Source organism: Carcharhinus amblyrhynchos, chromosome 13 (assembly GCF_965287045.1).
Source record: "Carcharhinus amblyrhynchos chromosome 13, sCarAmb.v2.hapA, whole genome shotgun sequence".
In the NCBI taxonomy this organism is placed as follows: Eukaryota; Metazoa; Chordata; class Chondrichthyes; order Carcharhiniformes; family Carcharhinidae; genus Carcharhinus; species Carcharhinus amblyrhynchos.
The window spans coordinates 34,308,747-34,326,420 of NC_137336.1; the positions used below are offsets into that span (position 1 = coordinate 34,308,747).

General features: G+C 42.7%; 1 protein-coding gene across 1 annotated transcript in view; it reads right to left on the reverse strand.

The window, feature by feature from the left end:
* The window catches only part of LOC145351488 (uncharacterized), a 166,773-nt gene that overhangs the window by 74,894 nt on the left and 74,205 nt on the right, over nt 1-17,674 (reverse strand). The window contains exon 6 of the mRNA XM_080201085.1: nt 5,434-5,460. Coding sequence (XP_080057211.1) covers nt 5,434-5,460 — 27 coding nt within the window. The remainder of the gene's footprint in view (nt 1-5,433; nt 5,461-17,674) is intronic.

Genomic DNA, 17,674 nt, shown 5'->3' on the forward strand with positions numbered 1-17,674 from the left:
GGTTTTCTACATATACCACAATTTTCCATAAAGAGGGCAACAAATTATCAGTCAACTTAAGTGATGACAAGTCACGTAGACTAAAAGAATCACTGGGTAATTGTCAAAATGTGTTAACTCAAATAAGTAAGTCTACTTATGTGTAAACAGATGTTTTGGCCCCCAGCAAATGAACTTAGAGTGTACAGAATTACTACATATTAACTCACATTCAACATGTAAACACAATTCTAACTCCCAGAACAATTTCCGCCACTAGAGTTTTCCCATATGTTTCATCCAAAATTATCTCCTTTATAATGTGACTCGAGACACATTGGCGAGTGGGGCTTGTGGGGACCACTCCTTCTGAAACCAATGTTTGAGTAAATGATTCAATTTAAATTCCTGTGTTATTTGATGCTTTGTGTTCAGTTAAGTGAATCTTGTGAACTTTACTTAAAGCAGATATGTGTTTAATATTTTCTATTTATGGTCTGTTACAGTTTTGGAGGTGGGGGAACAAAGTTATACCTTTCAAAAGCTTCTACAGCTGGCACCAGTAAACAAAACTGTGGGTGCAGTCTTGAGCCTGTGTTCACCTTCCGCGGGAATGGCAGCCAGGCTCAAGATCCGGAAATCTCGCTGTCAAGATTGCAGCTTCTGATTTTCGTCACTCCTTGCAGGCGATATAATCAGGTTCACACTCATGGTGTGAACCTGATTTCAATACATTTGAATAGATTATCATAATATAAAAGACTGCCTATGCTGCATATTGATGCCGATGTGCATCATGTTGGCGTGGTTTATAATAGGTTCATCCAGACATGAACCTGTTGTGAGGGTCCCCAGCAGCAGAAAGGTGAGTATAGATGCCAGGGCAGAGGAACATGGCCAGGCAGTGGCCTGGCAACACCCCCGTGGCACAGATTGGCAAGGACATGATGCCAGGGAGCAGTGCCAGGGGTAGATCCAAGTGGGAGCCTCCTGGAGAAGGGCGGGGGGGAGGGTAATCATTTACATGTGGTGATAGGGATACCGGTGATGGCTGTGTTTGGGTGACCGGGAGGGGGCGGAGGGGGGAGGTGTTGGGGGAAGGATGTTCGAGGGTAAAACTGGGATGTTGCTGTCACTGACTGCTGGAGAGAGGGAGAGGGTCTGCTGTTCAAGTGGATGGAGTGTGGGGTGAGGGAGTGGGGGGGACATCTTGACTAATGGGTGTGGGGACAGGGGTTATTTGGGGGGGGGGGTGGTGATTGAATTCTGGTTCCGATCACAGGATGGGAGGGGCAGTGAATGCCTGCTCTGACATGGGGTGGGGACTGTGGGTAGCCCCTTTGGTGGGGGTGCTTTTTGCTTTGATTAGGTTTCTCTTTAAGTGATGGCTGGAACACATTGCCAGAGGAGGTGGTGGAAGCTGGCACATTAGCATTTAAGAAACATCTGGATGGGTACATGAATAGGGAGGGAATAGAGGGATATGGACTGAATGAGGTTTAGTTAGGGCATCACGATTGGCACGGGCTTGGAGGGGCGAAGGGCCAGTTCCTACGCTGTACATTTTTTTGTTCTTTGTTACATCACCATTCAAAGGAAGACAATCAGTCAACTCAACCACTATCTGTCCATGAGACTAACTATCCAATGCTGACTTATCAGTGGTCTAGGGAATGAAGCCTTAAATTCGTCAAAACAAATTCTATCAATTCGGCACCGATAGCAATGGTATTTTCATAATCAATCACAGATCTAATTCTGAACTATAATGTTTCCATTGAACTGCTTTTTTAATGGGTGTCATTCATTTTGTGAAGTAACCCTGTTTACAACTACTTCAACCTAGTTATTGACGTACTCTACATTTAAGCTTAGTTATTGGTGAATATTCTGGAGTTAATGAACAATTACCAGTGCATAACATGTCTGGATTCTTCGAAGATTTAGCAAAAAAAAAGAGTTAATTCACTCACTCAGCAGATTGTGAGTATCAATTAACTATTGTTCTATCTGAATTGGGTAATATAAGAATTAAGAAATGAACAGAAAGAGGAATGAAATGGAATGTAAATTAGAGAGGTGAATCCAATACCAAATCAGGAGACTTAGAGCGAGGAACAATAACTGTACTAAGAGAGAGAGGAAAAGAAAGAAAGAAGGGATAAGGAAGAAAAAAAATGACATTTAATATTAGAAAAAAAATTGTTAGTTCACAACTTGCAGGAAAGAGACTCTACACTCAGTTGTTTACCTCCCGTGCAAGAGAAGTTGATTGGCTGTCATCAGCAATTACCATGCTGCTAAAAGTGCATTTAAGCTGTTAATTATTAGACTTGACTTTCTGTGGTGAGTTTAACGGGCAGTTGATGTAAGGGCCAGGGTTATCCGGCTGTTCATGCCCCGCTGCCACTGCCAGAGAGAACGGAGAATATGGCATTCATCCAAGTCACTGCAGCAGGACGGGAGAATCCCGCTGGTGCGAGTGACTGGAGAATTCCATCCCAAGTGTAGCAACTTCATGAAAATCAAAGAATAAGACGTCACTTAAGTGAAACTAACAACAGAACCGTGCAAATTGGTTCGCAATTCGTAGTGATTCTGAATTCATGGGATGCTTCTTCCTCGCTACAAATTGCTGATTGCTTTGTGCATTTGTAACAATATGTCATTTAGACGCTGTTATTTGTTAAGTATCATCTGGCCCAGTACTGAGATAAAGGACTGGATATTCTTAGATGTAGGTAGAGAAGGAATAATCCATAAACACAAAATCAAGTTTGCAAAAGTTCCACGTGTTCATTAGTCTGAAATGGTCAAATACAGGATCTGAATGGAGTTAATTTTGACTCTGAGAGTATCAGATAGAAACTCATTTCAAATAGAAAGTGAAAATGTTAAGGGCCAGCACTACGCAGTTCAAAATTTACCATTCCAGGGCAACTGGAGATGACAGATCATTGAGCAAGCAATTGGAAATCATTCCAAGAGAAGTTGGAACTCAATGACATTGCATCTTGCCTCATTAAATAGTTGAGCAATATTAGAACTGCCACGTTGGAAAAGATGCTGGATTAGAGACAATCTCTGCTGATAGCTGGCAATACATCAGTGGGCAACTTGCAGTAAAATCTAGATCATTGAATATAAGAATGATTGCAGAAAAGTTCAGTTTCTCAGCATTGGCATTCCTTACAATGCTGTTCATCAATCAGAAGAGAAAGAAATTATAGAGACAGGCCGCCTGAAGATTAGTGAGTAACCATAGTCTGAAATAAGACGATCACTTATAATGCTACAGCTTTGAAATGGATGCCATTTCAGACTACTGAACGCATGTGGATCTGTTGCAAGCTTGATTTTGTGTTTTCAGATTATTCCTTCTCTACCTCTTTCTAAGGTAGAGAAGTTGCCCGCTAATGTGTTGCCAGTTACCAGCAGAGATAGTCTGTAATCCCTAGACCACTGGTAAATCAGCATTGGATAGTTAGGCTCATGGACAGATAGTGGTTGAATTGACTGATTGTTACATCATTCAAAGGAAGACAAAGAACAAAGAAAAGTACAGCACAGGATCAGGCCCTTCGACCCTCCAAGCCCGTGCCAATCATGATGCCCTAACTAAACTAAAATAAAACTTCTGCCCTTACTCAGTCTGTATCCCTCTGTTCCTTTATGTACCCATCCAGATGCCTCTTAAATGTTGCTAACGTGTCTGCTTCCACCAATGACCAGTAGTTATCAGATTGTGGCTGCTATAAGCAGCTAGTGGTTTTAAATATGGATATTGAAGTAGCATTTGGTAGTAGTATTGATGATCCCTTGAGAGTAGACTGATGGGGTGGCAATTGGCCGGGTTGGATTTGTCCTGTTTCTTGTGTATAGGAAATACCTGAGAAATTTTCCACATTGCCGAGTAGATGCCAGTGTTGTAGCTGTACTGGAACAGTTTGATTAGGCAGGGTGGTAAGTTCTGTATCACGTCCAGAATATAGTCGGCACCCAGAGTCTTCGCAGTACCCAGGGCCTTCAGTTGTTTCTTACCATCACGTGGAATTAATTGAATTGGCTGAAGACTAATGCTGTAATACTAGGGACCCCCAGAGGAGGTCGAGATGGGTCATTCACTCAGCACTTCTGACTGAAGATTGTTACAAATGCTTCGGTCTTATCTCTTTGTGCTGATGTTCTGGACTCCTCCATCACTGAGGATGGGGATATTTGTGGAGACTCCCCCTCCAGTGAGTTGATTCATTGTGCACCACCATTCATGGCTGGATGTGGCAGGACTACAGAATTTATATTTGATCTGTTTGCCATGGGATCACTTCGCTTTGTCTGTTACATAGTACTTATGCTGTTTAGCACACAGGTAGTCCTATGTTGCAGCTTCACTAGATTGACACTTCATTTTTTTTAATGTATGCATAGAATCATAGAATCCCTACAGTGCAGAAGGAGGCCATTCGGCCCATTGAGCCTGCACAGCAACAATCCCACTCAGCCCTTATCTCCATATTACCTTGCTACTCTCCCTGATACTAAGGGACAACCTAATATGGCCTGTCCAGCTAACGTGCACATCTTTGAAATGTGGGAGGAAACCGGAGCACAAGGAGAAAACCCACGCAGACGCAGGGAGAATGTGCAAACGCTACACAGACAGTCAATGAGACCGGAATTGAACCTCAGTCTCTGGCGCTGTGAGGCAGCAGAGCTAGCCACTGTGCCACGTGCTGCCCACCTGGTGCTGTTTCTTTGCCACCCTCAGTGCTTGCTCCAAGTGGTGTTCAACATGGAGGAGTACTGATTTATTCTCAGTACATGGTAACTAGCAGGATGTTTCCTTGCCCATGTTTGACCTGATGCCATGAGATTTCATTTCCCGGGGCAATTCCCTGCTGACTGTATACAACTGTACCACTGCGGCTCACAAGATACTCTTCACCAGCTCACTCAATAGATACTCTTTCCTTCCTCCAAAGTTTGCAAGGCATTGTTCCTCTCTGGCTCAGAATTCCTTCTCCCCAGTACATTCCCTCCCCTCCCTCATTCACAAACACTTCACCCCTTCCTTGGTTCACAAGTATTTTGAATCATTCTCCAAATTCATATAGACTCTTTATTCCATAGAGAAATAAGTTAAATGTCCTCTCCTGAGGTGTGTTTGGAAGTCAGGATTGGTGGGGGAGCAGATGGATTAATTTGGGTTCTTTAATTCTCTAACAAATTTAAAGAAATATCCCCAGGAAACTAAGGTAGCTGAATATTAATCCCAGTTAAATTTCTGTTCAGCTGGGAAACAGGCTGCATTCCAGATTCTGGGACAAAACACGTTGCTTTTCAGTCACTGGGATTAAATTGTGATTTTCTATTTAAGTCTATTCTTCCTACAACAAATAACAAGGAAGTAGTGCAAGCTTCTTTTTGAACACTTATGGACCACAAAATACCTACTGGCTTTCCGTCCAATCCAAGAGGGCCCTAGAATCCAAAACCAAAACAAGATTTTAGAATGTCAGTATTTTCAACCAGCACCAACATAACAGCATGACGGTGTACATAAGGTACCAAGGAGTAGAAAACTGTTTCAGGTAATGGCACAGTGTGGTCAGCGGAATGGAATATCAGATGCTCTGGTTAACAAGTTAGGGATTTGAAACCATCCATTCTGAGCCACTGCCTCAAACCAATTTCTATCCCTAGATATCGGATGTAGAATAATGGAGCTATGAATGATGACTCCATAACTTCAATTGTGTACTTTGCTATGTATTATAATGAAATTAAATAGAACAACATAGGCTGAAAAATACCTTCATGTGCTGCATTTAGCAAAAAATATTGTTGCACACCCATTTCACAGCAGCATTATTTGAAATGCCGCACTTGCTTGGAAAGTTATTACTGTCATCTGTAACAAGCACCGTATTAATATTAGTTGCAGATGCTATAACTATATTATCCTTTAAAGGTTTAACAGACAGAATTTTGGAATAAGCAAATACAAATGATCCAGGAAGAAAGCAATTCAGGGATATGCTCCCCTATACCTCTGCAATTTTTCACTGGTCGGTTCCCATTTGGAGAACAGGCCTCCCCCTATGACATCAAGCACACTAGAAATATTGTCAAGTTACTCAAAGTTTCACTCTTTAAAACAAGTCGCAGAGGTTGTCGGTTAAGTGCCAATTGTAAGTGTTCAGAAATGGATGGAGGGAGGATATAGGGCAAACATCATAGAGGAGCCTTTGCAAGTGTTCGTTGAGTGTAACTATGTACAGATCCCATAAATTAAATGACAATGCTTGGGACAAACTAAAGAGAGAATCTCTTCTGCCTCCTATTACATCAAGCCCTTAACCAGCTTCTTCAGCAGAACATAATGAACATGTTGGGATTCCTGAACTAATAAAACTTTGTGAAAACTCTTGGAATAATTTTCCATTCATTCTCTCCATATCACATTGACCTTTTGGATGTCCACAAACAGGAGACATGTGTGCGGCAATTATTGAACCAGGGTACAGTTGAAAAATGTCATTATGGATATTATAATTCTGCATGATAAAAATCTCTGAAAAATTTGCAATGCCTATTAGATATTGGAACATAAAATGCTAAAACCTCTCAATCAATACATGGATTGTAACTGAGCAGCACCAGTAATTGTAAATGTGTACAAACAAATATTTCTTAAACATATGAACACTCTGCAGGAGTTTTTATATAGCGATAACGCTGACCGTATTCTGGCAGGTCAAACAATTGGCTATTATTCATGCTTAAGCCTTTATATGCGTATTTGTACAGTATTTGATCTTGGGGGCATTTTACTGAATACAATCCCGTCCCACCTGATATCAACACATGCATTTCCAGTGGGGATAATTGAATACCAATCAGGAACAGGAAACATGGGCAGTTTTCCTTTTGTAACCCAGGTCCCTGCAGCAATTATATGAAATTAGTGAATTCAGCACAAGTCAGAGATTGAACCTGGGACCTTCCTGGTGTGTTTGACTGATCTACTCACTGGAGAGACCCACTAATGAGTCAAGGGGATCAGTTAAACTGTTTTAACTGAGAAAATTGCACCTGACTTTCAACTCTTAGTGCAAACTATGTAGCTTAAGCATTACTGAACCAGAAGGCACACAGTAATAAAAGGAAAACTGGCTTCTGATTATAGAAGTAGAGGCAGGCAGTAATAAGTTAGGAATTGAAGGCTCTACCCCTGAAGGCTTATTTTCAGTATAAATAACTGACTGTAATTTAATATAAAGATTTCACATTTTACCTAGACCACAATTAGACTTCTGGCACACACCATCAAAATCAATTTTTCTGGTAATAAAAATACTACAGCTATAATTTATGTGATAGCCGTCACTCACAATTATAACAAGCATCTCTAACAAAACGACAATTTCAAATTTGAACCCCCCTCCTCAATCGGGTGTGTATCGGCAGGAGGAGGGTTCAGATGGACGGGTTTGCTTCACGTTACTGCCCCCTACACAACCTTAACTGAAATGAAATGAGATATGGGAAAGCAGCCTGCCCCACAGGATGGGGTCTAAGTAAAATGGCAAAGTCACAGACCTGATGGAAGAGGGGCAAATTCCTAAAGGTGGCCAATATAGCTACATGCAGAAGGTATGCAGCCACCGAGGTCTGTTGGTGCTTGTCTAATTACCTTCAGGAGTTGGAAGGGAATTTCTAGTGATTTTTCCCAAATTAGCTTTGGTTTTTTTTTCCCTGCCTCTTGCAAGACCTTAGGTGAGAGGGGGAGCGGTCTACAGATGTTACATGTTACCAGGATAAGGCATTTTTGAAATGCATACTTCAAGTGTATATTTTTGGATGCCTGTATATGTGAGTGTGTGTGTCTCTCTCACTGGTGTTATACAGTAAATATAATAGTAACAAAGTACATAGGATAATTGCATAATAATTAGATGCTATGTTTACTTCCAAAATTAGGTTTAAAAACATCCAAATGAGAGGCTGTGGAACTTGAGTTAGGGAGGCTAACAGCCACAGAGAAAAGAAGAAATAAGGGAGAGAAGTTTGACTTTGGAGTGAGTGCTTGTTTTCTTGCTGCTACATAGTCTAATGGTATGTTTGAGATGTGGGCAAACATTTCCGATGGGACCTGCATCGGATGCTGTCTTGGTAAAGGGTTTGTTTGCTGATATCCCCTTCCCCACCCCACCCCACCCCAAATGGCTGCCGCTTCCAGGATGATCATCCATGTCTACAAAACATACTCTTGTTCACTTGTGCTGCCACTGTCTATGGCTGACTGTTATTTTGCGTCACATTCTTCTGCAAGACAGAGGGATATGTGCCAGTGTGTACCAAACAATGTGTTTTGGTGATGTGTGTTATGGTTGAATAGCTGACAGTGTGCGCAGGCTGTGAGATGTGGCTGTGAGGCTTGCAACAGTTTTAAATGTGTGAGAGTGGGATAAAGCAAATGATTCAAAGGTCTGAGATGGATTGATAGATATTGGTGAGGGGGAGTGTTGAATCAAGCAGTGATTGAGGCTGGTGGGACCATTGTGAGGATACACCATTTATAGATTAACTCACTGACCATGACAATTTGTGTCAGGTCATGGACTATCTCGCAAGGCATCCAGATTCTGGGAGGAACATTGCTGCCATTGACTTCCACCACTATTATTTCCCACTGCTTCCTGAGCATATGTCTGCAGGACCTCCTGTACCCTATAGAGGCATGACATCACCAACTTTCTCCACCAGGACCTAGTGTCTGAAAACTTTCATGTGCATTCTCTCACATGTTTAGCCATTCCTCAAAGTATCACAGCACAGAGTCAGTTTGCAAATGAACACACCACACCATCGTTCCCACTCCCCCGACCCCCACCTTTCCCACCACAATCCCCAATTCTTGCAGCCCAATGGGTCTCTGCTTGAATAGGTTCATGCTGCCTTGAGTGTTAGCCAGTCATGCAAGCAGCCAACGAACAGCATGAGGAGCACAGGCTGGGCACAGCATTCATTTATGTAATGAAGAGGTCTGGGTTAGTTGTATGTCATGATCTCCTCGCTGTTTATCCAGTTTCTCCTCCAGAGCATGTTAGTCAGTTTTGAACAGAGGACTTTCTAGGTCAGTTTCACAGAGTCAGATAGGGAAACAACAGTCAGTAGGCTACTAGAAACCAAGAGTCCAATGGACACTTGGATACAAGAAACAAGTGGGATTGGAGTAGGTGCCACTGGCTAACCTTGCTTGAAGGATCAAGGAAAGGCAAATGGAAACCTTCACACTTATCTCACAGTACAGCTTTTAAAAAGCATCATGGGAAAGCATAGAGGGAAGTAGTTGTTTGGGAATCGAATCTACATCACTGATGGTGTTAAGACTGGAGGATATTTTGGTGCCGTTGTTAGATGATAATAGTTTTCTTATTAATGGAATGCAACGTAATGAAGTATGTCACAGAATCAATGAATCCCTACAATGCAGAAGGAGGCCATTCAGCCCATCGGCTCTGCACCAACTCTCTGACAGAGCATCTTACCCAGAACCACCCCCTGCCCTATCCCCGTTAGCTCATGTATTTACCTTGCTAATCTCTCTAACCAACACATCTTGGGACACTAAGGTGCAATTTAGCATGGCAATCAAGCTAACCTGCACATCTTTAGAGTATTGGAAGAAACCGGAGCACCCGGAGGAGACCCACGCAGACATGGGGAGAACGTGTGTCAGTCACTCAAGGCTGGAATCGAACCTGGGACCCTGACCTTGTAAGGCAGCAGTGCTAACCACCGTGTCACTGTGCCACCATTTCCTATGTTTGACAAAGCTTTAAAATTCACGGATCGTCCATATTCTTTGAACAAATTGAGAAACAATGTTTATTATTAGTTGTAAAATAATATACTTTTTTGCCGTTCAAGTCAGCTTCTTTGCCAGAAGAAATATCAAAATTGGTGTCATATTTTGAAGTTCAAGAAAGTAGCACATTAATCATAAAGCAGCTTTTAGTATGAACTGCAGCCAAATGGTTGGAATGAAATATGTAATTTCAGCCAATGCATTGTGAAATTATACCTTCCTGTTATATTATCATATTTATCAAACTTACTAGATGAAATTCCCATCAGTATGTTCAAGTACCTCAATTAAACCATAAACTGCCCAAAGAATGAAATGTTTTAATTAGTATTACATTTTAGATTTGGTACTGTTGAGTATTGTAACTCCAAGTATAAATATTTGTATTTCCTTAAAATCCATTAAAAACCATTGGTTTTTTAATGTACTGTATCAAATGAATCAGTGTTAACCAATACCGCTGCAAGTAATTTAGAACTAATCCGTAAAATGATGTATGATAGCTTCTAGTGACAGCAAGATGCAATTCTCTCCTCTGCACCATGAATTATAAACACATTCTGGTATCTGTGTCTGGCATTAACTATTTTGAAAATCATGAGAGAATTTCTGCATGTCAAGTAGCGTGCTGTTAGTAAAATTGACATTCAGGAAAAGTAAACTTCTGTTAAAAGGAATGATTTGACCTGGATAAATTCCCAGTTTCTGACTGGCAACACTCGCTTAAAGTCAGAGGTAAAAAAACACCCACAAAATGACCGAAGAGACTTTAGACACCTGGCTGTGTGCCTTTACTCATTGGGAATTCAGTCTTGGAGCTTGTTTGGAATGAGCTGCATTGAAACATTCTTGTCCTAAACAGAAACGAAGAGAAATTACTTCTCTTAAAGTGAGTCTATAAAATTGACTGCACCAGAGTGTGGCGGATGCCGGGACTTTGAGTAAATTTAAGGAAGAGGTGGACAGATTTTTAATTAGTAATTAATTATTAAGGCAATGGTGAATGGGCAGGAAAGTGCAGTTGAAGCTGAGATGAGATCAACTATCATCCTATCAAATGGTGGATGGTGCAGGCTAGTGGGATTAAATTGCCAACTCCTGCACTTAGTTCTTATGATTCATTTGATCATGCTGCTCTAGTTGAGTCTACTGAACAATAATATTTCTTCTTTCATGTCTATTTCTCTTTCTCCTACTCCATTTCTGCTCTTCATTTTTTCTTGTTTTTCCCTTTCTTTCCAGTCCCTAACCTCGCCTAATTTTCATCTCTCTCCTCCCTCACTTTCGTTCCTCTCTCTTCACTTTCCAATTTTTTCCTCTATGCTGCCTTTTTTCCATTTTGCCTCTTTGAATAGCTTCTGAGCTGAAGGGTTACTGCGGCTGGTTCCACTTTGAAATCTCTCTCTGACAAGATACTGCGAGGCCTGGATAGAGTGGACGTGGAGAGGATATTTCCACTAGTAGGAAAAACTAGAACCAGAGGGCACAACCTCAGGCTAAAGGGACGATCCTTTATAACAGAGATGAGGGGGAATTTCTTCAGCCAGAGAGTGGTGAACCTGCAGAACTCTTTGCTGCAGAAGGCTGTGAAGGCCAGGTCATTGAGTGTCTTTAAGACAGAGATGGATAGGTTCTTGATTAATAAGGGGATTAGGAGTTTTGGGAATAGTCAGGAGAATGGGGATGAGAAAAATATCAACCATGATGGAGCAGATTTGATGGGCCGAGTGACCTAATTCTGCTCCTATGTGTTATGGCCTTTGTGGGCTCCACTGCTGGGCACCTAGGCCACTTTTCAGGCATTTTATTTCCTCTTGTGTGTTACTCTCACATTCAGGGCATCTTTGCCTGTCTCTTGTCTTTGCTCTCCATCCTGGTCCCAGTTCTGATTTTCAGCTTCTCTTATGTTTTTTCTTCTGGTTGCTCTCCTGCATTCAACGTCTTCTCTTTACGAATACTCTTTCCTTCTTGTCTTTCAGCCTTCGCTGCTGCTCCTTCTATCATTGTTTTTCCCTGGACTTGCTTTCATGCTTTTGATTTGCCACGTGTGCAAACTGGCTGATTGTACACACAGCTCACCCGATTCCTATGCAGCTCCCTTTGCAAGCTGTGGCTTTTTCACTTTATCCCACAGTACAAATTATAAAATACAAATTATTACAGGTTGGAACTGGTGTTCACTCTCAGTCTCAGATTTTCACTCCTGGGTTGGGTGCACAGGAGAATTTCAATTCTGCAGTTCTGATGTTCATTTCCAGGGAAGGGATGCTAGATTAGAAGTCAGATCTGTTGCCCCCGGGATGAGTGTCGGCTGTGGGGGTGGGCTGGGCTCTGTGCTCCAGCACTTCAGTGAATTAAATTTTAAAAGATGTTAAATCAAAAAACACCTCCAGCCCACAATCCTTTCACTCTCCTACACACTCCCTATGTCCTATCCATGCCAACATATGCCACCTCATGTCTCCCATCCACCTCCATATCCTCTTATACCCCCTATGTCAACCCATGCCGACCTACTCAGCCCCAGGGTCCCTCTTATACCTTATGACAACCATGCCCCTCTATTCGCCACCCATGGTTGCTTATAACCCTTATGCCTCCCACATCTCCATGGCCCTTTATAGCCCCATGTCAATTTAGTGCCAAATCATTCCCGATCCCACTCACTACCCTTTCCCTAACTCCTCCATGCCAACTCACATGGTATCCTTTGACAGTTCTTTGACCGTTCTTTGACCGCATCATCATGCTGTGAAATTGCATGTGGAACATTAATCTTTAATTTCATTGAACTTGTTTAAACTGACTTTTTAAAACAAGCAAAGACATGGACTAGATGGCTGCTACAGGTCAACTGACACATCTGGCATTAAAGATTTGTCAGTTCGTAGAATCCCTACAGTGAAGGAGGCCATTCAGCCCACTGAGTCTGCACCAACCACAATCCCATCCAGGCCTTATCCCTATAACCCCACATATTTATCTTGGTAATCCCCCCAATACTAAGGGGAAATTTAGCATAGCCAATCAATCCAATCTGCACATAAGAACATAAGAACATAAGAAACAGGAGCAGGAGTAGGCCATCCAGCCCCTCGAGCCTGCCCCGCCATTCAATAAGATCATGGCTGATCTGTCGCTGCTCAGTTCCACTTTCCCACCCTCTCCCCATAACCCTTAATCCCCTCTCTTATCAAAAACCCATCAACCCGCGTCTTAAAAATATTTAGCGAGGCAGCCTCCACCACTTCAACGGGCAGAGAATTCCAGAGATTCACCACCCTTTGAGTGAAGAAGTTCCTCCTCAACTCCATTCTAAACCGGCCCCCTTTTATCTTGAGGCTGTGCCCCCTAGTCCTACTGTCTTTTTTGAGCGGGAAGAGTCTTTCCACCTCTATCCTATCCATCCCATTCATCATCTTATACGTCTCAATGAGATCTCCCCTCATTCTTCTAAACTCTAACGAGTACAAGCCTAGTTTATTCAGCCTCTCCTCATAGCTCAACCCCCTCAACTCCGGTATCAGCCTAGTAAACCTCCTCTGCACTCCCTCCAAGGCCAAAATATCTTTGCGCAGGTGCAGCGCCCAAAACTGCACACAGTACTCCAGCTGCGGCCTCACCAATGCCCTATACAGCTGCAGCAAGACCTCCCTACTTTTATATTCAATCCCCCTCGCTATGAAGGCCAGCATCCCATTCGCCTTCCCGACCACCTGCTGCACCTGCAAGCTGGGTTTTTGCGACTCATGCACAAGGACCCCGAGGTCCCTCTGCACCGTCGCCTGCTGCAGTTTTTCGCCCCGTAAGTAACAGTCCTTCCTACCATTCTTCCTACCAAAGTGGACCACCTCACACTTGCCAACATTAAATTCCATTTGCCATTTCCTGGCCCATTCGCCCAGCCTATCTAGATCCTTCTGCAGACTCTCCACACCCTCCGCACAATTTGCCGTTCCCCCAATCTTGGTGTCATCAGCAAATTTCGACACACTACACTCGGTTCCCTCCTCCAGATCATCTATATAAATGGTAAAAAGCTGAGGCCCCAGCACCGACCCCTGGGGCACTCCACTAGTCACCATCCGTCAATCCGAATAGCACCCGTTGACCCCCACTCTCTGCCTCCTATTTGACAACCAATCCTCTATCCACGCTAACACCCTACCCCCAACTCCATGTCCCTCGACCTTCTGCAATAACCTCTTGTGAGGCACTTTGTCAAACGCCTTCTGAAAATCTAGAAATACCACATCCACCGGCTCTCCTCTATCCACCGCCCTAGACACCTCCTCATAGAACTCCAGTAAATTTGTCAGACACGACTTCCCTTTCATGAAACCGTGCTGCGTCTGCTCTATCAAGCAATTCCCTTCAAGATGCCTCGCAATTTCTTCCTTAATGACAGATTCTAACATTTTACCTACCACAGACGTTAAACTAACCGGCCTATAATTCCCCGCCTTTTGCCTGACACCCTTCTTAAACAACGGCGTAACATTAGCCGTTTTCCAATCATCCGGCACTTCCCCGGAATCCAGCGACTTTTGGAAAATAACCACCAAGGCATCCACTATCACCTCCGCCATTTCTTTCAGAACCCTCGGATGCATTCCATCCAGTCCTGGGGACTTGTCCACAATCAGCCCCCTCCAGTCTGTTGAGCACCGCCTCTCTAGTAACAGTAATGTCATTAAGACCCTCCAGTCCTACCACCTTTCCATCGCTAACACCCGGCAAATTATTCACGTCCTCCTCCGTGAAGACAGAAACAAAAAAGTTATTCAATACCTTAGCCATATCCTCATCCCCGACCACTAGGTCCCCTTTCTCATCCTCTAAAGGACCAACATTCACCCTGGCCAGCCTCTTCCTTTTTATATATTTATATCTTGCTATCCTTTTTTATATTAAGCGCTAGCCCAGCTTCATAGTTTCTCCTACCCTTCTTTATCAACTTCTTTGTCAATCTTTGTTGATATTTAAACCTCTCCCAATCCTCTTCTCGCCCACTGCTCTTAGCTACTCTAAATTCCTCCGCTTTTAGTTTAACACTTTCCTTCACCTCCTTCGTTATCCACAGCTTATTACCTCTCCTCCTACTATCCTTTTTGACCATCGGAATAAATTTCCGCTGAGCACCAAGAAAGATCTCCTTAAAGATCCTCCACTGCTCCTCAACAGACCCTCCCTCCAACGCGCTCCCCCAGTCCACATTCGCCAATTCTTCTCTCATCCTACCGTACTCCCCTCTATTCAAACAGAGGACGCGTGTCCGGGAACCCACTTTCTCCTCCTCCATCTCCATGCTACGCAAAATACTGGGAAACACCCAATTGCATAATTAATCAGGCTAGTGTCATGCGATATGGCATGAATATCCACTGTCCTTTGCAGCTAGAAACAACCCTGCTTTTTGACCAGCCACGAGATATCTTTGGAGTTTCTGGAAGTTTTCAATGTGGAATACAATTAGGACACATCAAGGCAAACCGCTTATAGACTTTCACATCTATTAATGTCAATAATTACTTCAAAGATGAATTGAAACTTTTAAGTGGCCCTCACGATTTGCATTTCTAAAAAGCTACCGTGCAGACAGAGGCAGAAAGTCTGGTGAGACAGTGACTATCTGGAAAGTGTTGATGTGTTCTAGCTCATTGCAGGGAAGATTAGTCCTTTCAGAAGTGGTGGCTGGGAATTAAATGAATGAATAATTTCGGCCTCAGTATAATAACCAGATTCTGCACAGACATGAGCTAATCAATTATCTTTTGTGGAATACTTATGGTTATGGAAAGAGAGGTTATGTGACCAGAATCTGAGTCAGAGGTAAAAGTCTGCAGATGGACAAGTAACACCATTTCTCTCCCTGCTGTCCTCAAATTCAGGATCTTCTGGTTCTGCTGCTGTCTTTGAAATTTCTCATCGACTCCATCCCACATTGCCAGGAAACCTGCAGCAGAGGTGTGCCATCGGTGGGACAGAAGATCTTGCCAGCATTCTGATCCCTATCTCCCTTAAATTTTGGAATCCATCACAGAGATAGAGAATTTTGATTGAAAGGTACCTCAGGTAAAATAGCATCCATTTCATAAAAGACAGATTGCAGGAGGGCAGAGGGAGGGGGTGCTGATAGTAGTATTAATATTTATGCAAACTCATTAAAATGAAGTTCTTGTCCTTTGTGGGTGTGAGCCTCATGATGTCACTGGCGAGGGCTGGGGAAAATCATGGAATCATGGATTCTCTCTCCAGAAAGAATCACATCTTCCGGTTCTCTCCAGATTTTCAGCTTACGTCAGCTGATGATGAACATGGACTGAACATTGCCTCCTGTAGGTATAGCGGACTGTGTGCAGGAGGCAATACACGGTTGAAAGACATAAAAGAGATAGTAGTAGCAATCTAGAATCCGGGGCTCACTGAACAAATGAAACATGATCTGGTAAATTTGAACTGAGCTCCACATTTGTATTGCTTCAGGTGTCTACTAGATTTTGCTGATGAGTTAAGGATTGGGTGGGGCAGCTGACATTAAATTATAACGTGGAACATATATGAAATGATCGGATTGCTACTTTGCCGGCAGGTTTCTGAGTCTGAACCAAAAAGTGGTGTTAAAATAGCAGTGGTGGAAGAAATGGCATGGAAACCCTCTGCCTTATTCCTTTGCTATTGAGAAGCATGGCTTAGAATTGACCCTATTGTGGTCTGGCTGACTTCTTTAAGCCCCATCTCAAGTGTTGGTAGAGACTTTTCTAGACTGCCCTGGGTGGTGGCTGCACCAGTATCAGAAGTGGGAAGATGGTTATTAAATCCATTGCTGGATTGATGCACTGAACTAATTGCAACCATTCTATGTTTTTGAATGTAGAAATGGCCTGCACATGTTACCCAGACGTCAAGCTCAGACTTATAAACATGTCATATGATTTGGCAAACTCTAAAAGTACATAGCAGTAAGGTATTATCTCCATGAAATTAGGGAACAGCTGACTGTGACTCATTGCAATCTCCACTGCCTGGCTGAGAAACAATGAAAAGTCTTGTTGGTACAAAAATGAGATCTGCCATATCAACTTTGGACCCATAATTAAGATTGTGTAAGATTATAGAACAGGATTATACTGCCAAGAAGGTGATCATTCAGTCTATCATGCCTGTGTTGGTGAATTATCCAGTTAGTCCCACTCCCCTACTCTTGTAGTCCTGTAAGTATTTCCTTTGCAAGTATACATCCAATTCCCTTCTGACAGTTACTGTTGAATCTGCTTTCATCACTGTATCAGAGTAAAATTACAATTTAATTGGTTCCGAGATGGAGGGTTTGCAAGACTTGGAAATTCACTAGCCTTGACAATCTGCAATCTTCCTTAATCATCAACAGCTAATCAGTAACAACTGGGCTCTGAGTATTCAGGAATAATGCAACAAAGGATCAGTTATTTTAGGGCAACAGAAAATGAAGGATAATCTGTTTTTCTCTTAAAGTTGCATCTGACAGAAGCTAAGCAGGAATGGAATTAAATTCAAGGATAATATAGGGAGTGCATCAACTTGCTCAATGTGTTCCAAGCAAAAATAGAGACTTACCTAGATATGGGATAAATGCAATGCTTATCATTCAATAACTTTATAGACAGGGTATGCTGATGTGTCCTGGAATGGTAGGAGGTGTATTTGTGCTCAATACCCTCACATAAATGCAATAGCGTGGCGCAGTCTGGCATGGTCAAAGACAGTATTTTTTGAAAGGAGAAACTATGTACAGGGGTCAGTAGACCTAGGCTAGCTTGGAACAGCCTTCCCGACTACTCC